General features: G+C 39.6%; 1 protein-coding gene across 1 annotated transcript; it reads left to right on the top strand.

Moving 5' to 3' along the window:
* Nucleotides 1–12,932: 12,932 nt before the first annotated feature.
* On the top strand, nucleotides 12,933–13,514 carry LOC141631947 (uncharacterized). The gene is made up of 2 exons (XM_074444547.1): nucleotides 12,933–13,145; nucleotides 13,320–13,514. Exons 1-2 carry the CDS (start codon nucleotides 12,933–12,935, stop codon nucleotides 13,512–13,514), a joined length of 408 nt encoding a protein of 135 aa, XP_074300648.1.
* The last annotated feature ends 5,188 nt before the right edge of the window (nucleotides 13,515–18,702 follow it).

Raw genomic sequence — 18,702 nt, 5'->3', positions numbered from 1 at the left:
ACGAGTTAGTTTTCATTGACATTCGTATGTCACACGATCATGCTAAGCCATCACCTAAATTGATTCATTCACGCAGACGCTAGTTTTTCGTTCACTTAAAATGAATTATAATTAAGTTGATGGGATCTTCCTCGTATAAACCAAAATTGAGAACGGTCTTTATGGGTCAAACTCCAAGGACTCCCTTCTTCGTCGGTAGGCATACTATGACCCCTTCTACGTTGGGTAAATTGGAACCGATTGACTTATTTTATCTCAACACTATGGTCACTAAACGATCCTGTGACTATGGTGGACTATAGATAGGATTTACGGAAATCTATCGACCAAGAGTTCTTCCGGAAGAATTAGCTAAACAAGTTGGCTTATCGGTTTACGTAAATTGAGTCTTGGGATCACTTGTATCATTCTTGAGGGAGATCAATTATGCAAGTGGGAGAGTCTACATGTTTAAAATGAATTTTAAAATAGACTTAAATCACCTCGATGAGTTGCTTATTTCGTTTTGTTTTTCTTTCTTTTTCGGTGTAGATCACGTTTTTATCTTTCGCTAAACAACTAATGGCTGGTTCAAGTGATAACCCAATGCCAAGTGCCACATTGGACCGTGAGTCCCGGCTTCGGATCTTCATGAATCAGATGAATCAGTCTACTCGACTGAAGAATGATGGATCAACCTTCGCGGACTGGGAGGCGGCATTACGGAATGTCGCCGCTGCCGACGGAAGCTCAAATATCTATTAGAGCCACTCCCGGCAAACCCAGGTCCCACGGCTAGAGCTGCTGAAATCACCAAGTTTAATGATTTCTGTATGGAAGCGGGTGCGATTAAAAACGTACTCATTTTTGCAATGGAATCCAATTTGCAGAAACGCTTCATAGCCCATGGTGCAAACAAGATTTTCACCACGCTCACTAAGGAATTCTCGAAAGCACCGAGAATCGTGACCTATGAGCATACCACTCGCTTCTTTGATGCGAGACTCCAGAAGGGCCAACCGGTTAGCCCACACATTCTCAGCATGATTGAGAATGTCGAGAAACTGGAGACCTTTAACTGTAACATCAGCGAGAATATTGTTATCGACCGTATTCTTCACTCACTCCACGATGGTTATTCGCAATTCAGAGCGAATTACTATATGAATGATTTGAAGAAAACTCCCCATGAATTGCACTCCCTCCTCGTACAGACCGAGAAGGACATGAAGTTCAGTGGGAGCTCGAAACAGGATGTTCTCGTTGTGTCAAACAAAGGGAGAGGTAAGGGCAAAGCTCCAAGCAAACCTAACGAAGAGGCAAGGCGAAGTTCAAGAAGTCGGGTTCGGTAAGAGTGGGCCTGGTGAGTCGAGCAACTCATCGAGGCACGACAAAGAGCAAGAGTGAAAACATGGAATGCCATCATTGCCACAAGACTGGGCATTGGAGACGCACATGTCCTGTTTATCATGAGGACTTAAAGGCAGGTCGTGTTAAACCTGTTGGTATGTCTTCTCTCTCTTCTACTTTTATTCATATGATTGAGATTAACCACGCAAGTTACGGAACTTGGGTACTTGATACTTGTTGTGGTTCTCATCTGTGTAATCATGTGCGGGGGCTCGAAACAACGAACCCCTCGTAAAGGGTGAGGTGGACTGCGTGTTGGGAATGGAGCAAGAGTAGCCGCCATCTCCAAGGGGACATATGTGATCCAGCTTCCTAGCGGATTTGAGTTGTCTTTATATGATTGCTATTATGTTCCTAGTCTTTCCAAAAACATTATTTCGGTTTCTGCGCTTGATAAACTTGGTTTTTCATTTGTAATAGAAAACAATGCTTGCATTTTCTCATTACACGATATGATTTACAAGGCGGTCTCTATGAACGGAATTTATGTTTTAGATCGGACACGGAAATATTACACGTAATGAATAAAAAGTTAAAGGTTGGTGACAAAGATCAAACGTATCTATGGCACCTGCCGTATGGGACACATTAATGAGAAACGCGTAAAAACAAACTCATCAAACATGGAGCTATCTCGGCCTTTGATTTTCAATCATTTGGCACGTGTGAATCATGTCTCATCGGTAAGATGACTCGTATTTCCTTCAAAGGTGTTGGAATGCGCGCTGCTGACCTATTAGGACTCATACACACGGATGTATGTGGTCCTATGTCAATCACCGCACGAGAAGGCTATAGGTATTTCATCACTTTCACGGACGATTTGAGTAGATATGGCTATGTCTACTTAATGAAGCACAAAAGTGAATCCTTTGAGAAATTCAAGGAATACCGAATAGGGTATGAGAACCTATTGGGTAGAAAGATAAAAACACTGCGTTCGGATCGTGGTGGCGAGTATCTTTCTCACGAGTTTGATCAACACCTAAAGGACTGTGGGATTGCCCTACGGTTAACTCCACCTGGAACACCTCAATTGAATGGTGTGTCCGAACGGAGAAATCGAACACTACTTGATATGGTTCGATCCATGATGAGTCACACGGTTTTACCCGATTCATTATGGGGTTATGCTCTATTGTCACCGCTCTAATACTTAATCGAAGTCCGTCTAAAGTGTTGACAAGACTCCATATGAACTATGGAAGGGAACGGTCCCTAACTTGTCCTTTATACGGGTTTGGGGCTGCGAGGCTTATGTCAAGTGGAGACTTGAAGATAAGCTCGGCCCGCGATCGGTCAAGACATACTTTATAGGTTATCCTAAAGGATCACGTGGTCATTACTTCTATTCGCCAACCGAACAACGTGTTTTTGTTGCGGCTAGTGCGACATTCTTAGAGAAGGAATTTCTCGAGAATGCAAAGAGTGATAGAACCTTCGACCTGTCGGAGATTCAAGAACCAAATACCGAGCAACTATTGGAGGAACCTATTCCTTCAATCCCGGCATGTTAACATTCCCGAGGAACCTAGGAGGTCGGGAAGAGTCTCTATTCCTCCAGACAGATACATTGGTATGGTCGAGGAACATGACATAGATGACGTTCTACTCCTTACGAGTAGTGAACCCGCAACCTATAAAGGTGCCGTGACCGATTCGACTCGAAACTATGGCTTGAGGCCATGAAATCCGAGATGGACTCTATGTATGAGAACAACGTATGGGATCTTGTTGACTTACCTGCTAAGGTTCGTCCCCTTCAATGCAAATGGCTTTACAAGATAAAGCATTCTGTGGAAGGTCAACAAGATATCTACAAAGCACGACTAGTTGCAAAAGGTTTCACCCAAGTGCCAGGTTTGCACTACGATGAGATTTTTGCACCCGTAGTCATGTTGCGTTCCATCCGGATTATCTTAGCGATAGCCGCTTTTCATGACTATGAAATTTGGCAAATGGACGTAAAAACCGCCTTCTTAAACGGCTTTTTGGAGGAAGAGTTGTACATGGTACAACCCGAAGGTTTTATCGATCCCGCACATCCTAAGAAAGTGTGCAAGCTTAAGCGTTCCATTTATGGACTTAAGCAAGCATCAAGGAGTTGGAATCATCGCTTCGACCAAGTGATAAAAGAAAATGGATTCACTCGATCAGTCGAGGAACCATGTTTATATATCAAGTCGAGTGGGAGCAAGATTGTCTTCCTAATATTGTATGTTGACGACATACTCCTGATTGGGAATGACATACCTCTCTTAACTTCGGTGAAAGTATGGTTGAAAAACCATTTCCAGATGAAAGATCTGGGAGAGGCACAAAGAATTCTAGGCATCCGTATCTATCGAGATAGATCACGACGGATGCTATCTCTCAGTCAGGAGTCTTACATAGACAAAGTCCTAGAGAGATTCAGCATGACTAACTCCAAGAAGGGGTTCCTTCCTATGTCTCCAGGGGTGCATTTGAGCAAGTCTCAGGCACCAGAGACACCGGAAGAGAAAGAGCGCATGTCACGGATACCTTATGCTTCGGCAATAGGATCTATCATGTATGCCATGATATGCACACGTCCCGACGTGGCATATGCATTGAGTATGACAAGTCGATTCCAACAGCATCCAGGTGAATCACATTGGTTGGCTGTCAAGAACATTCTTAAGTACCTACGGAGGACTAAAGATTGGGCATTGACTTATGGAGGCGAACAAAAGCTATGCGCAACCGATTTGTGAGATGCTAGCTTCCAAACGGATCGTGATGACTCGAAATCTCGGACTGGATTCGTTTTTACTCTTAATGGCGCTGCAATCAGCTGGAAGAGTTCGAAACAAACTTTAGCAGATTCTACGACCGAGTCCGAGTACTATGCCGCGTCTGAAGCTACAAAGGAAGCGATATGGATGCGTCAATTCTTACATGGGCTATCTGTAGTGCCTAGTTCGAATGACCCGATCACCATCTATTGCGACAATAGTGGTGCCATCTTCCAAGCTAAGGAGCCAAAGTCTAGCAACAAGTCTAGACATGTACAACGGAAAGCTCATCTAATCCGGGATTACGTGGAGCAAAAGACAGTAGTGATAGAAAAGATTGCTACAGATGACAACATAGCAGATCCTCTCACTAAAGCATTACGACAAGATAAGCATGAAGGGCACGTTAATTCCATGGGAATTAAACGTGTTCCTAAGTTGTAGTACTCTTTTATGGATTAGATTCATTCGCTTTTGTACTCTATACGACCTCATCGTTTTGATAATATATATATATTTTGTTTTTCATGTGGATTTGTACGACAAATTTTGAACACCACAAAGTGAACGCAAAAACATTATATTCTTTTAGTCCTTGATTGCCCACATGAGCTGATAACTCGGCAATTATTTTGTGACGTTGGTTGATGGTGGGTTCAACTAGCCATAAGTCAACGAGTTGGTGACCAATCACAGAGAGGCGATTTATACGGATATTTCGTAGGACACAATTGTGACATCGACGTGGAGTCCTAAATGTTTTATAACATTCGTTGCTCGGTCGTGGATAGGACCTCCATGGTGATCCTAAGAGTCGATTCTTTTAACTATCGATTGTCTCTTGAGACTAAGGCAGATTTTGGGTGACTTTGGTTTCTTTCTCACGGTCATCCGTAACAGGGGCCAAGTAGATTTTTTCTGGGTCATTTCATGCTGTGCTTAGATCGGAAGGAGTCGAGTTGAAGGAAATATTCAGCCTTTATCGGGTACTCGATATTTCTCAGGGCCACTCGAGGAGTCAGAATCGAAATGCATGGCCATGCTCGGATCTGATTCGTTTTATCGGTTAAGTTACTCTCTAGTCGGGAAACCACTCTAGATACGGATCGATTGTAAAATACGACCTTTGCGGATCCGGATCCGCAAATTGTTTTACATTGAGTGGGAGAAATTTTAAATGAATATGAGAATCGGTTATCGCACATACACTTGTTCGGACAAGTGGGAGTTTGTTGGAGCCTGTGTCCTCCAGTTAGTGCGGATAACGTCATTGCACATACACTTGTACGGACAAGTGGGAGCTTGTTGGGGTTAGTGTCCTTAACAGTTAGTGCAAGGACTTATAAACCTCTAAAAGGGTCAAAGGGTATACTTTGTATCATAATCAGTTGATCCACGTTTATCAATAACGGTTGGCTTGCTAGATAAGTTTGACGTTATTGTCATACAGATGGCGGTGATCAACTGGTCCCTAAAAGTCACACCTATAGGATACGTCTTGAGTGATGTGACGGTATGAAAATACAGTCATGTAGATGCCAAATTTGACTAACCAGTTAGTCTGGATTATTTGACTAATAATTAGTTAAATGTGATGTTGAGATATAATATTTAATACGGATTAAATATCATGGGCTAATGCGGATTAACCAGTTAATTCGTAAATTTAAATATAAGCGTTTTATATTTAAATAAAATGTGTATTGAATATAATTATACAATACTGTTTTGTCGGACATGCATTAAGAATTCAACTGACCCGTGTTATTAGTTGATGCCTTAATTTCCGATAACCGATAACAGTTTATAATGAAACCGCGTCATATACACTTAGCGAATTATGGACCGGACCACGAATTTAAGTGAAGAGAAAATGAAAAGCCCATATGGGCTCCCTCTCCACGGTTTGGCCGAATTGGTGAGACCATAAGGAGAGCTTTCTCCTTTCACTAAAAACCTAATTCATTCTTGAAAAATAATTAGGGTTTTTGGGAATTGTGCCTCCTAAATTCCGGATCTCTCATCCAACACAAATTCACCAAAACTAATCCCCTCGATATTGCAAGTCAATTAGGGGATTGTTCTCTAGCACAAGGGCATTACTCGGACTTCTTGGGTGCATCGTTTAGGAGGAGATTTGCTTTAATCTCTCATTGCCTTATTGCACTAGGACCGAAGGTTATTCCTACAATCTTTGTCGTTTCTTTATGTTTATCGTTTTATGACCATATTCACATGTAATTTTGCGTTATAATCCTTAATTCGAAGGGTAGTATACGGATATTAACCTACACAAAATGCCTATTATAGAGCATTTTATGGTCTTGTCTTGTCTCACATGCAATAGTCTAATTATATGTAGGTAGTAGGCTTTTAGAAAAGTATTGTCATAAGTTGTTGGAGTATCTTTCCAACAACTAAATGACAAAACCAAAAATTCCACCATCTTCACATGTTGGACGGTACTCATGTACCTATATGGGTCCATTTTTGTCTTATAATATTTGTCCCACAAATGCTTATAAGTCTTATGATTAATTATCTTACATAATTAAATATTAATTTGATCATACAACAATTATGTGACAAATTAATAAACATATATTCACTCAACTTATTGAGTAATATTTTACCATTATATCAACATATAATGGGTCCCATAATAGCTAGTTAGTTAAATTTACAACCCCTTGTAAATGTAAATAACTAATTACCTCTACCTCGAAACAATTATAAAACCTCAACATAATCTAGTGAATTAACATATTAATTCACTAAATCAAATCTTATTTAATCACATTACAATAAGATACATATTTCCTCTCATAAATATAAATTGTTCAGTTTTAACAAATTAATTAACTTGTATCAACATACAACTAATTAACTTTACTGACAAGGACATCATCCTTTAGGTGCGACTTTAAGGGATCAACTGACCACCACCGTCCTACGACAGTAACGTCAAACTCTAGCAAGCCAATCGTTACCGATTAATGTTTATCAGTTGACTATATAAATTAATCATCCCTTAGGTATTCTTAATATGAGATTTAAACATGTGATCGCACTATTGGTGAGGACGCATACTCCAAATATTAGTTCGGTAAAAGGGACGGTTACCTGAAGGTTCTTGACCACCTCCACGAACTTACCGAATTGTCGCTCAACCTTAGCATCTTTCATACGTCCTGGATAAGGAATTCTGGTAACAGTAAGCGGGTCTGCGACTTTCTCTTTACCTTTGTCTCAACCTGACATCTCCGCAGCAGAGAAAGATGACCCAGCAGCGTGTTTAGACTTCGAAACAGCGTCTTTTCTATTGCATGTACTCGATCGAGTACTTTTATCACTCGATCGAGACCTTTTCTCTTGGGATCTGCTCGATGGAGGAACACAACCTTCTCGATCGAGGTCGTCAATTTCGACACTTCTCGATCGAACACTTTTATCACTCGATCGAGATCTTTCAGAAGGAGAACTGCACGATCGAGTACCCAATTCACTCGATCGAGCTCTTTGACGAAGTTCAGAAGCGTCTTCGTCAATTCGCTCTTCAAAAACAGTTTTCGGATTTCCTTCAACAGATGAATCAGCATTTTTTTGGCATTGTTGGCCCGTCATAAGTAAGACCGCTTCAGAGGTTAATTGCATTAATTTGGTCGCAAGGAGGTGATTGATTTGCTTGATTCGTTTGCTCGGATGCAAATTGTGCAAATTGATCTTTCAAATTCTTTATAGAATTCTCATTGTCTTCCGCATTTTGCTGGAGTTGAAGTGCCAAAGATAGCACCAAGGATTTCAGCTCCGCGATCTCTGTATTTATAGAAGAAGAATTTCGTTGCTGTGGCATCGAATTAGTAAGACTAGAGATACTTGGCATGGCTAAGTCTTCATAAAGTTTAGAGAACGGAATTCCTTGCTTATATTGCTGCTAAGCATGGACTCGCTCTAATTATGCCATATAAGTAATTGGATCTTGTCCTTCCGCACCACATCTACCACAAAACACCTCTTGCTCAATCATGGCATGGACCTGCTCATGATCACCCGAAATTTGCGGAATCTCCGAATTATCACACCCGTCATTAGGAATTTCCACCTCAGCTACAAGGGATTCACCATCTCTTTCGTTCACTCGCCTACCACCTCGGGGATTCCCATACTCAGCTACATGAATGGCCATGTCTTCAATAAGATGCCATCCCATATTGTCTTCAATATTTTTCTGAAATCTCCCTTTAGCTGCAACATTCAATATGGCTATTTGATCGACATACAACCCTTTGTAAAATTGGTTGCATAAAAACCATCGTTGGAAACCATGATGAGGTACAGAGCGAACTAGCTTCTTGAACCTAGTCCAAGCTTCACTCAAATCTTCAGTAGTCATTTGTGTAAAAGTGGTGATTTGGCCTCTTAATGCGTTGGTGCGCTGTGGTGGAAAGTACCTTCTGTAAAAGGCTAACGCTAGGGAATTCCAGTCAGCAACACTAGCAGCTTCCCTATCCAAATCTCTCAACCAATCCCGGGCATCATCAGTCAAAGAAAAAGGAAAAAGAATTTCCTTGACCCTATCTTGTGTCACCCCAGCAACTAAAGGAATAGTGGAGCAATAATCAGTGAAAAACTCCATATGCTTGCACGGATCGTCACCAGCTACTCCCTTGAAAAGATTTTTCTCAACCAACTGAATGCAGGATGGATGAATTCCAAAGGTACCAGCGTATGTAGTGGGAAGTAGGAAACCTTTAGGTAAGGAATCTACAGTAGGCTCCGAGTGACTAGCGATGTTAGGCATTTTAGCAAATGAAGTTATAAGAAACAACAGATATTTCAGTGCCCTCTTCTAGGACGGATCACCTGCAAAACAACTATAGCACTAGAGAGAAATATGAGAACAGTCTCAAGGAATAAATTCCTTGAGACTAGAGACAAACTTAATATGAAGAAAACAAAATAACACCGTCTCCCCGGCAACGGCGCCAAAATTTGACACGGCTGTCGCAACCCTATCAAAAATAAAACCAACCGGTCTCTATAAAATATAGTAGAGGCAGTCGGGTATTGAATCCACAGGAAGATGGGAATAATGTAAGCTAAACTAAGTCTGCCTAAGTAACCGTTTCTTGGGGGGTTGTTTGTTGATTCTAAACTACGGAGATAAAGAGAAGAGGAATAATAAAGGAATAAGCAATAAATCTAATGAAAATACCAGAGAGAGAAAAACAGCTAGGACAGTCGGTTCACCATGGTTTTCTAGAGATCAAATCTAAGGTTAAAGGTCAGCTTGAACTCGGTCTGCAGGGTAGTGAAAAGGTCCTTCCGGTCCGCTATTCGCCCTAAAACATTACTAACTTAGCTTCCGCCCTCATTAGAATGTCCTAATGTTCACTGCAGATCTCACCCCTTCCAATCTTCCGATCTAGGTCAAGGCGTATCAAATCAACTAACTAATTGCGTCGACTCAAGTAGCTAATCGCTGATAAATGTGGTGATTAACAACACAAACCTAATTCTAGCCAGGCCTAATCACCTAATCATATCTTCCCTATTTACCATGGCTCCCCTTATGTCCTAACATAAGTAAATTAGCTATGCATAATGTAAATTGAAGAATCAATAATAACAACCAAAACAAATAACTTGAACATGATAATAAATTACTAAACAAACAAGAGAAAGAGCAATGAAGAAAATAGATGATAAGAAGAACAATTGCAACAAAATAATGAATTCAAATTAAGGATCGAAAATACCGAATACAAAGGAATTCCAAGAAAATAGAGTTTTTAGGCCTAAGGAGTAAAGTGCCAAGAGAAGATATATCCTGCCGTCATTCTCTCGTCTCTTATTTATTCTAAGATACCAATAAAAATATCCGAAAAGTAAATCTAAAAGATTCCGTAATTGTCAAAACCACTCGATCGAGCAGAAATAAACTACTTGATCGAGAAAAATAAGAGTCAAACCTCTCGATCGAGTGCATCAAGTACTCGATCGAGGAACTCAGAAAACGCCCTTCTCGATCGAGCTAAGCAGGTACCGGATTGAGGGCTTTCAGCATAAACAAGTGCTCGACGACCAGTTTTAGCAGCCAACTTAGTCGTTCGAGTTAGCTAGCAATGAACCAGCGTAGGTGAACTCAAAACACGTTCCGAAGCCACTTCGCGCATCCTTAAGTGACAAATTCCGGGCTCCGATTCTTCTATCTTCAAAATGTATGCAAACGGGACAGGTTTAGGCTCGATTATGCTCCTTTCCGGTTCATACCTACAAATAATACAAGACAAACCAAAGTAGACTATTCGGGGGCATTTGTAGCTAGATACTACGTAAATAACATAGAAATGCGTGTAAATATAGGGTAAAAACCTTATATAAAATACACGCATCAACCTGTTTGACCAACTGAGTGGAGCTGGTGTGTTTTCCAAGATAGACCTGAGATCAAGATACCATCAGTTGAGAGTGAAGGAAGGGGATGTTCCCTAGACACCTTTCAAAACTAGCTATGGCCATTATGAATTCGTGGTAATGCCTTTTGGGTTAACTAATGCACCCGCCGTGTTTATGGATTTAACGAATAGGGTGTTTAGTGCTTACCTAAATTAGTTTGTTGTTGTTTTCATTGACGACATTTCGGTGTACTCGAAAACTAGAGAAGAGCATGCCCAACATTTGAGGCTCGTTTTACAAACCTTGAAGGAGAATGACTTATATGCGAAATTGAGTAAGTGTGAGTTTTGGTTGGAGAAAGGGGCCTTCCTTGGTCACCTTATTTCGAAGGAAGGGGTGTCGGTGGACCCGAGTAAAGATGAAGTAGTTTCTAATCGGGTGAGACCGAAGAACGTGGTTGATATTAGAAGTTTCTTGGGGCTAGCAGGGTACTACAGGAGGTTTGTGTAGGATTTCTCGAAAATAGCTAAGCCCTTAACAACTTTGATGAGGAAGAAGAACCGGTTTAGATGGGATTAGGAATGTCAATGGATTGGGTTTGGGTCGGGTGAAGCTTCACCCGCATCCATCCATCACATTAAAAACCTCATCCAACCCATCCATCATCCGCGAAACTTATCATCCATCACCCGTCCATCCATCATCCGCGGATGAAACGGGTGGATCGGGTGATAAATGGTTGATGATTTAATTATATTTATAAGCCTAAAAAAATAATGAATTTTATTTGACCCAAAATATGTAAGGTAAATTGGTATTAGACTAAGTACTTTAAAAATCTTGTAACATAATATTTGCTTGAACATATAAAAAGTAAATAGATTAGTATTGGCTAGCTTAAGTTTTATATAAATATGTATTTTTTTTTTCAAAAAAGGAAGAATATCGGGTGGCGGATGGATGACGGGTTGGATTTAGCTTCATCCATCATCCATCCGTCATCCATTTATTTCATCCATCATCCATCCATCATCCATTTATTTTGAGTTTTCGTCCGTCCATTTAAATCGGGTGGATGAATATTTAGCGGGTGCGGGTGAAATTGACATCTCTAGATGGGATGAGAATTGTGAGAAAGCTTTCCAAACACTTAAGGAGCGCTTAACCACAACTCCTATTTTAGCCTTACCAGATGGAAGTGACAACTTTGAAGTATGTACTGATGCCTCAAAGAATGGGTTGGGGTGTGTTTTAATGCGGAATGGGAAAGTCATAGCCTATGGCTCACGTTAGTGGAAGCCTTATGAAGAGAATTACCCTACCCATGATCTTGAACTGGGAGTCGTAGTATTTGCACTGAAATTATGGAGACACTACTTATACGGTGCGACATTTAAGGTATTTTCAGACCATAAAAGCTTGAAATATATTTACACACAGAGGGAAAGGAGGCGGATAAAGCTTATTAGTGATTAGGACATGGAGATTGTGTACGATGAGGGAAAGGCAAATGTGGTGGCAGATGCAGTGAGTAGGAAATCTATTCATCCCTTATACAGTGCTTTGTCTCGTGTGAGTTTGCGAGAAAAAAATTGAGAAGATGGGAGTCCATGTGAAAAGGAAGGGAGAAAGCATTGGTGATTTGACGGTAGAGCCTGAACTGTATTCTAAAATTTTGGAGAAGCAACAGTATGACTCGAGGATGGCAAAATGGTGGGCTCTTGCCGCCAGTAAGGAGACCACACGGTTTCGGATTGGTGCAGACGGTGGACTTCAGTTTGAGAACCGTTGGTGCGTGCCAGATGATGATTAATTGAAGAGAAGTATCTTGACTGAATCTCATAATACGCCATACTCAGTTCATCCTGGAGGAGATAAGTTATACAGAGACCTAAATAAAACTTTTTGGTGGCCTGGAATGAAGAGGGAAATAGCAGAGTTTGTAGCCAAGTATTTGACCTGTTAGAGAGTTAAAGGAGAGCATAAGAGGCCTCAAGGGAAGGTGCAGTCCTTGGAAGTGCCTGAATGGAAATGGGAAAGTATCTCTATGGATTTTATTGTAGGGGTACCTCGAAGTCAGAAAGGAAATAACATGATATGGGTAATAGTGGACCGATTAACTAAGTTTGCTCACTTTATTCCTATGAAGGATACCTGGAGTAAAGCTGAGTTGGCTAAAGCTTATAGAAAGAATGTGTTGAAATTGCATGGGATTCCTAAAGATATAGTGTCGGATAGACATTCAAGATTTATATCTACGTTTTTGAAGGAGTTGCAAGAGTCCTTGGGAACTAAACTGAAGATGAATACACATTTGGTGGGTCTTGGGAGGAGAGACTGGACTTGATTGAATTCTCTTACAATAATAGTTATCATGCCAGCATTGACATGGCTCCTTTTGAAGCTCTTTATGGGAGGAAGTACAGAAGCCCGATTTGCTGGGATGATAGTGCAGAAAGGAGAATCTTAGGACCCGATATGGTGCAAGAGATGATTGAGCAAGTACAAGTGATAAGGCAGAAGATGAAAGCTGCACAGGATCGGCAGAAAAGTTATGCAAATTTGAGAAGATCTGAAATTGAGTCCAATATTAATGATAAGGTGTTGCTGAAAGTGTTACCGATGAAGGGAGTCATGATATTTGGGAAGCGTTGAAAATTAAGTTAGAAGTATGCGGGACCGTATGAGATTCTGGATAGAGTTGGAGAAGTGGCGTACCGTTTAAAGCTACCACCAGCTTTAGCGCGAGTCCATAATGTGTTTCACGTGTCACAGTGGAGGATGTATGTTAGTGATCCGTCACATGTGCTGGAAATTGAAAGCATTGAGTTAGATGAGCAGTTGACGTATGAAGAAGTCCCAAAGGAGACACTTGACACTAAGATTCGAAAAATCAGAAATGGTGAAGTGGCATTGGTGAAAGTTTTATGGTCTAATCATGAAGTGGAGGAACCTACTTGGGAAACATAAGTGGCAATGCGCGAAAAGTATCCTCATATTTTTTATTAGGTACGTATGTGGTTACGGCGACGTAACCTTCTTTTTAGGTGGGTGGAATGTAAAACACTGTAAAACATCGTTAGCTTAAGAATTTATGTGATGAATTAGAATAAATAATTGACCTCGGTGAGACACATGAGCCGTGAAGGGCATTGGTTTTTGTTAGAACACATTGGATTGATGATGCCAAGTCCCTTTGTTATTTGATTGTTTGCTTTTAGTTGAAATAATTAGTGAAAGAAGCAATCAAATGGACTTTCAACAATGATTCAAGATGATCAAGCTAATCAAGGAAGTCAAGACAATGATATTTTCCAAGCCTTAGTCGACATATGTAAGAGTAAGTGTAACATTCTCATTTAAGTCAAGTAATGGCAAAACCATGCAACGGTACGCTGTACTGTGGTTTCTGGTACTATCATACGGAGGAGGAATTTTCGACCAAATGTTTTTAAGTGTCAAAACTTTGCAAACTTTAAACCTTAAACATTTGAATTTTCAAAAGCTTGAAAATAATCTGAAATTTTGGAGTCACAAGCCTACTTGTCTAAGCCTCTAGATTTGTGCAAACACCTTTTACTAAAATGGCAAAAAAGACTTGTCAAACTTCTAAAGTAAGAAAAGCTTTTTGCCATTTTGGTAAATTGTCACATGTTGAGTGTAGAAACTTAAGTTTTCTGATTTCTTAAGCCCCAAGCCTATAAGTCTAACACTTACCATCACTCAAAGCTATCATTTTAATATTGGATTTAATTTTTCAAAGTGTACTTACCTAAGACTAAATCCACTATAGATAGAGTGTCTTAGTCACATTTATTTCTTAAGACTTCCAAAGCATTTATTGTAAAAACCTTGCAAATCATTTGTGCATTTAAAGCTTTATTCTTCAAGTGTTTGCAAAACGTTTTTCTGATTTTAAGTCTTCAAAATTGTTTTCGAAAAAAGCTGTAAAACCTCCAAGTATCAGTTCGCTGTACTGTGACATGATGAGTTTGTTCCATGATTCTAGTGTTAGATCTTCATTGTAATCTCCATGTTCATTTAAGTGAACTCTTGAGATTCAAGATTCTGTAACACCTTGAGATAGAACCCATAAACTCTTGAAGCGGAGTAGCTTTAAGCTTGAGTGCAACCGGAGTAGGTTGGAGAGTTATTTTCATTGTAAGGGGTTTCGTAAGTTTGAGTAAATTTGAGTAAACAAGCAATAAAATAACGGTTGGACGTAGGCCTCGGAGTAGAGGCTGAACCAATTTTTAAAATGTCGTTTGTTTGTTCATTTATTTTTACGTTCTTCCACTTTGCTATTTCTCGCATGTACCTAATCAAGTTCTGTCTCACAGTCACCTATACTGTGACATAGAACTGCTGTACCTTCTTGTGAACTTACATTCAATTAAGTTTCTCAATTTTTGTACTTCTTTATTCTTAGCTTAAAGTAGTTAATTAACTAACTTAAGGATAAAATTTTTAAAAGGTACACCTAATTCACCCCCTCCCCCTCTTAGGTGTTAATCGTTCTTAACTCTTCAATTGGTATCAGAGCCTTGTGCTCTTAATATTGGTTAAATCCAAAGAGTTGATCCTATAGTTATGGACGATTCAAAACACACTAAGTATCCCATTTTCAAGGGAGAAAACTATGCCTGGTGGAAACATCGCATGGAGCACTATGTCAAAAGTGCGGACTATGAATGTTGGTTAATCATTCAAAAGGGTCCCCTCAAAATCGAAGTGACTAATGCTGATGGCACTAGCTCCTTGAAAAGTGAGGATAAGTATGTTGAGGCCGACTATAAGAAAATCGAGAAAAACTCTAAGGCCATGTCCATTCTTCAATATGGGATCGGTGACCAAGAGATTAATCGTATATCTGGATGTGCTTCGGCCAAAGAGATTTGGGACACCCTAAACCTTGCCTATGAGGGAACGTCACAAGTAAAGAAATACCGTATTGATCTTCTCATGCAACAATATGAGATGTTCAATATGGAACGAGATGAGTCAATTAATAGTTTGTCTTCACGTTTTTCTAGTATTGTCAATGACCTTAAGAGTTTAGGTAGGAGTTTTCAATCCGAGGATTTAGTCCGTAAAATCCTTCGTACCCTAACTGAAAAGTGGCAACCGAAGGTTACGGCTATTGAGGAAGCTAAGGACCTTTCATTGCTCACCCTTGATGAACTTATGGGCTCACTTATGGGTCATAAGTTAACTCTCATGAAGCGTTCTAGTGAAAGCTCTAAAGGGAAAGGACTCGCTCTTAATGCTCTCTCAAGTGATGAGGAGGATGAAGATGATGAGTTTGCAATGTTCACTAAAAAACATTGTTGGCATGATCAATGGTCGAAACTCTCAAAGGTATAGCAACAACTCTAGTAAACGCCGTTTTCCTAAGAGAAGATCTAACTCCACTATTGGTTGCTTTAAATGTGGTGACAAAGGTCATCAAATCAAGGAATGCCCAAAGTGGAACGATATCAAATCTAAGGAAAAACGTGACTTTGCAAAACGTGATTACAAAAACAAGGTAATGACTGCTATTTGGGGCATGTCTGATTCTGAAGAGGACGATGTCCTTGAGGATGAATTAGACGCCAAACTTAGCATCTCGTCTAGTTCCTCAAAAAATGCTTCCAAATCATCAAAGAAATAAGACATCAAGTGTCTTATGGCTCACTCCGCGGATTCAGACTCTGATTCAGACCATGAGGTAATTAAGCTCAAGAAAAAGGTTCGATCTTTCTCTAAAGACAAAGTTTGTCTCCTCCTAGATCAATTCATAGATAAATGTCGTGTCCAAACTAATAAGTTGGAAGCTATGCAAATCGAAATTGAGGACATAGCTGAGGAAAATGTAGTCCTAAAAGAAAGTCTAAATGAGAATGATCAACCTAGTTCCATGTTGAGTCTTGAAAAAGAAATCAAAAAGCTTCGAAAACAAAATTTGTTTTTAGCCAACAAAGTCGATGAAACCAAAGGCAAAGATCCCTGCATGTTGCATCCAGTTTTTAAAGGAAATGTGTCATCACTAACACAAGAACGTGACCAACTTTTGATTGACTTAGCTACTCGTAACAACGAAAAGGATGATCTTGTTAAGATTATTTGAAATGTTAAATGATGAGTCTAGTCATGTCAAAAGTGCCTTAGAACGAGCTCAAAAATTAAATGATGACCTTCTTGCTCAAATTGAGATGTTAAAAAAAGAGTGAACAGACTCATGCCACAGAGGTCTCTACTGTGGCATCTGATTCGAGAAAAGAAATAGATACTCTCACGAAATTAGTGTCTTCTTTAACTAAGGAACGTGACACTCTTCTAGCTGACCTCAAATTATGTCAAAGGGATAATAAACAATTGGAACAAATTGGGATGTTACTTAGTGATGAAGCAAGACTTGGAAAACAAGCTTTCGACAATTTAGGTAAATTGAATCTTAATCATCTTGGTAAAATCGAAACATTAACTAAAGAGCTAGATGAGGCTAAGATGTTCTACTTAAAATGGGAAGGAAGTCAGAATGTTTTGGAGTTTCTCTTGAAACAATCACAAGAATATGAAAAATTTGCAAAGAATCTTTGGACTTGGTTTCAAATGCAACAAAGTAGCACACACTGTTGCACTCAAAACCAGGATCCAAGTCAAACCGACTTAGAAGAAGGAAGTATCTTTGGTCTTCCGAGTACATCATTTGTAACTACTGTGGCAAAACAGGTCATGAGTTTAATGGTTGTGACAAAAGAGTCCGTGACTTAGAAAGAAACACTAAAAATGCTAAACAAGTGTGGATAAAGAAAGAGGAAGTCAAAAAGGTCATTGTCAAGAAGGAGCCCAAACTTGTTATGGTTCCTAAACTAAATGTTTGATTTCTTATAGGCATTAGTAAGGGGCAGCAGCAATTGGTACTTAGTGTTGGGGTTGGTGTCCTTAACAGTTAGTGCAAGGACTTATAAACCTCTAAAAGGATCAAAGGGCATACTTTTGGTATTATTATCAGTTGATCCACGTTTATCAATAACGGTTGGCTTGCTAGATAAGTTTGACGTTATTGTCATACAGATGGCGGTGATCAACTGATCCCTAAAAGTCACACCTATAGGATACGTTCGAGAGATGTGACGGTATGAAAATACAGTCATGTAGATGCCAAATTTGACTAACCAGTTAGTCCGAGTTATTTGACTAGTAATTAGTCAAAATGTGATGTTGAGATATTATATTTAATACGGATTAAATATTATGGGCTAAGGCGAATTAACCAGTTAATTCGTAAAATTAAATATAAGCGTTTTATATTTGATTAATGTATATTGAATTTAATTATACAATATCGTCTTTGTCGGACATGTATTAATACTTCAACTAACCCGTGTTATTAGTTGATGTTTTAATAGCCGATAACCGATGACGATTTATAATAAACCGCGTCATATACATTTAGCAATTTTCGAGCCAGTCCACGAGGTAAAATTAAGAGGAAGTGGAAGCCCACTTCCCCATGCATACCCTCGGTCCAGCCGAACCAAACAAAAGGAGAGACTCCCTCTCCTTTTGAGACAGACAATTTCATTTACACAGAAATTAGGGTTTTGGAGATTAAGTTTTCTCTGAAACCGAGATCTCACATCTCGAGAAAAACTCACATCAAGTTCTCCCAATATTGCAAGGCAATCAGAGAACACGTTCTAGCACAAAGGCATTTCTCGGACGGTCTTGGGTGCAACAATTAGGAGGGAATCTCTGTTGATTTCTGTTCTTTACGCCGTGCATCAAAGGACCCGAGGTTGATTCTTTATCTTTATCGTTTTATTGTTGTATTTCGTTTATGACCATATTTCACATGTTAAATTTACGTTATAGTCCTAAATTTAGAGGGTCTTATACGGATATTACCCAACAAGTGGTATCAGAGCGAGGCCACGTAAATTTTCATTGTGATTTTTCATAAAAACGATTTGAGACGATCTCGGATTGCCTAGAAAACCGTGAGGCAGCAACTTTTTCTCTCGGCTGAAATTTTTTTTTTTGCTGTTGCGTTTTCGTGCTTTGAAAACCGTGCGGCCAAACGTGTTTTGCGGCTGTTTTTGTTTACGTTTTCAATTTGTTCTTTTACATATTGTTATTTTATACGGAGATTATAGCAATATGTCAAGTTTTG

The sequence above is a fragment of the Silene latifolia genome, chromosome Y (genome assembly GCF_048544455.1).
Source record: "Silene latifolia isolate original U9 population chromosome Y, ASM4854445v1, whole genome shotgun sequence".
Lineage (NCBI taxonomy): Eukaryota > Viridiplantae > Streptophyta > Magnoliopsida > Caryophyllales > Caryophyllaceae > Silene > Silene latifolia.
The sequence above is the reverse complement of the archived record's forward strand: the minus strand, read 5'-3'. Positions and strand labels throughout refer to the sequence as shown.

Coding starts and splice junctions, on each gene's coding strand:
- LOC141631947 (XM_074444547.1), top strand. CDS start 12,933: ATGGCTCCTTTTGAAGCTCTTTATGGGAGGAAGTACAGAAGCCCGATT. Junction 13,146..13,319: donor AGTCCAATATTAATGATAAG/GTGTTGCTGAAA, acceptor CACGTGTCACAG/TGGAGGATGTATGTTAGTGA.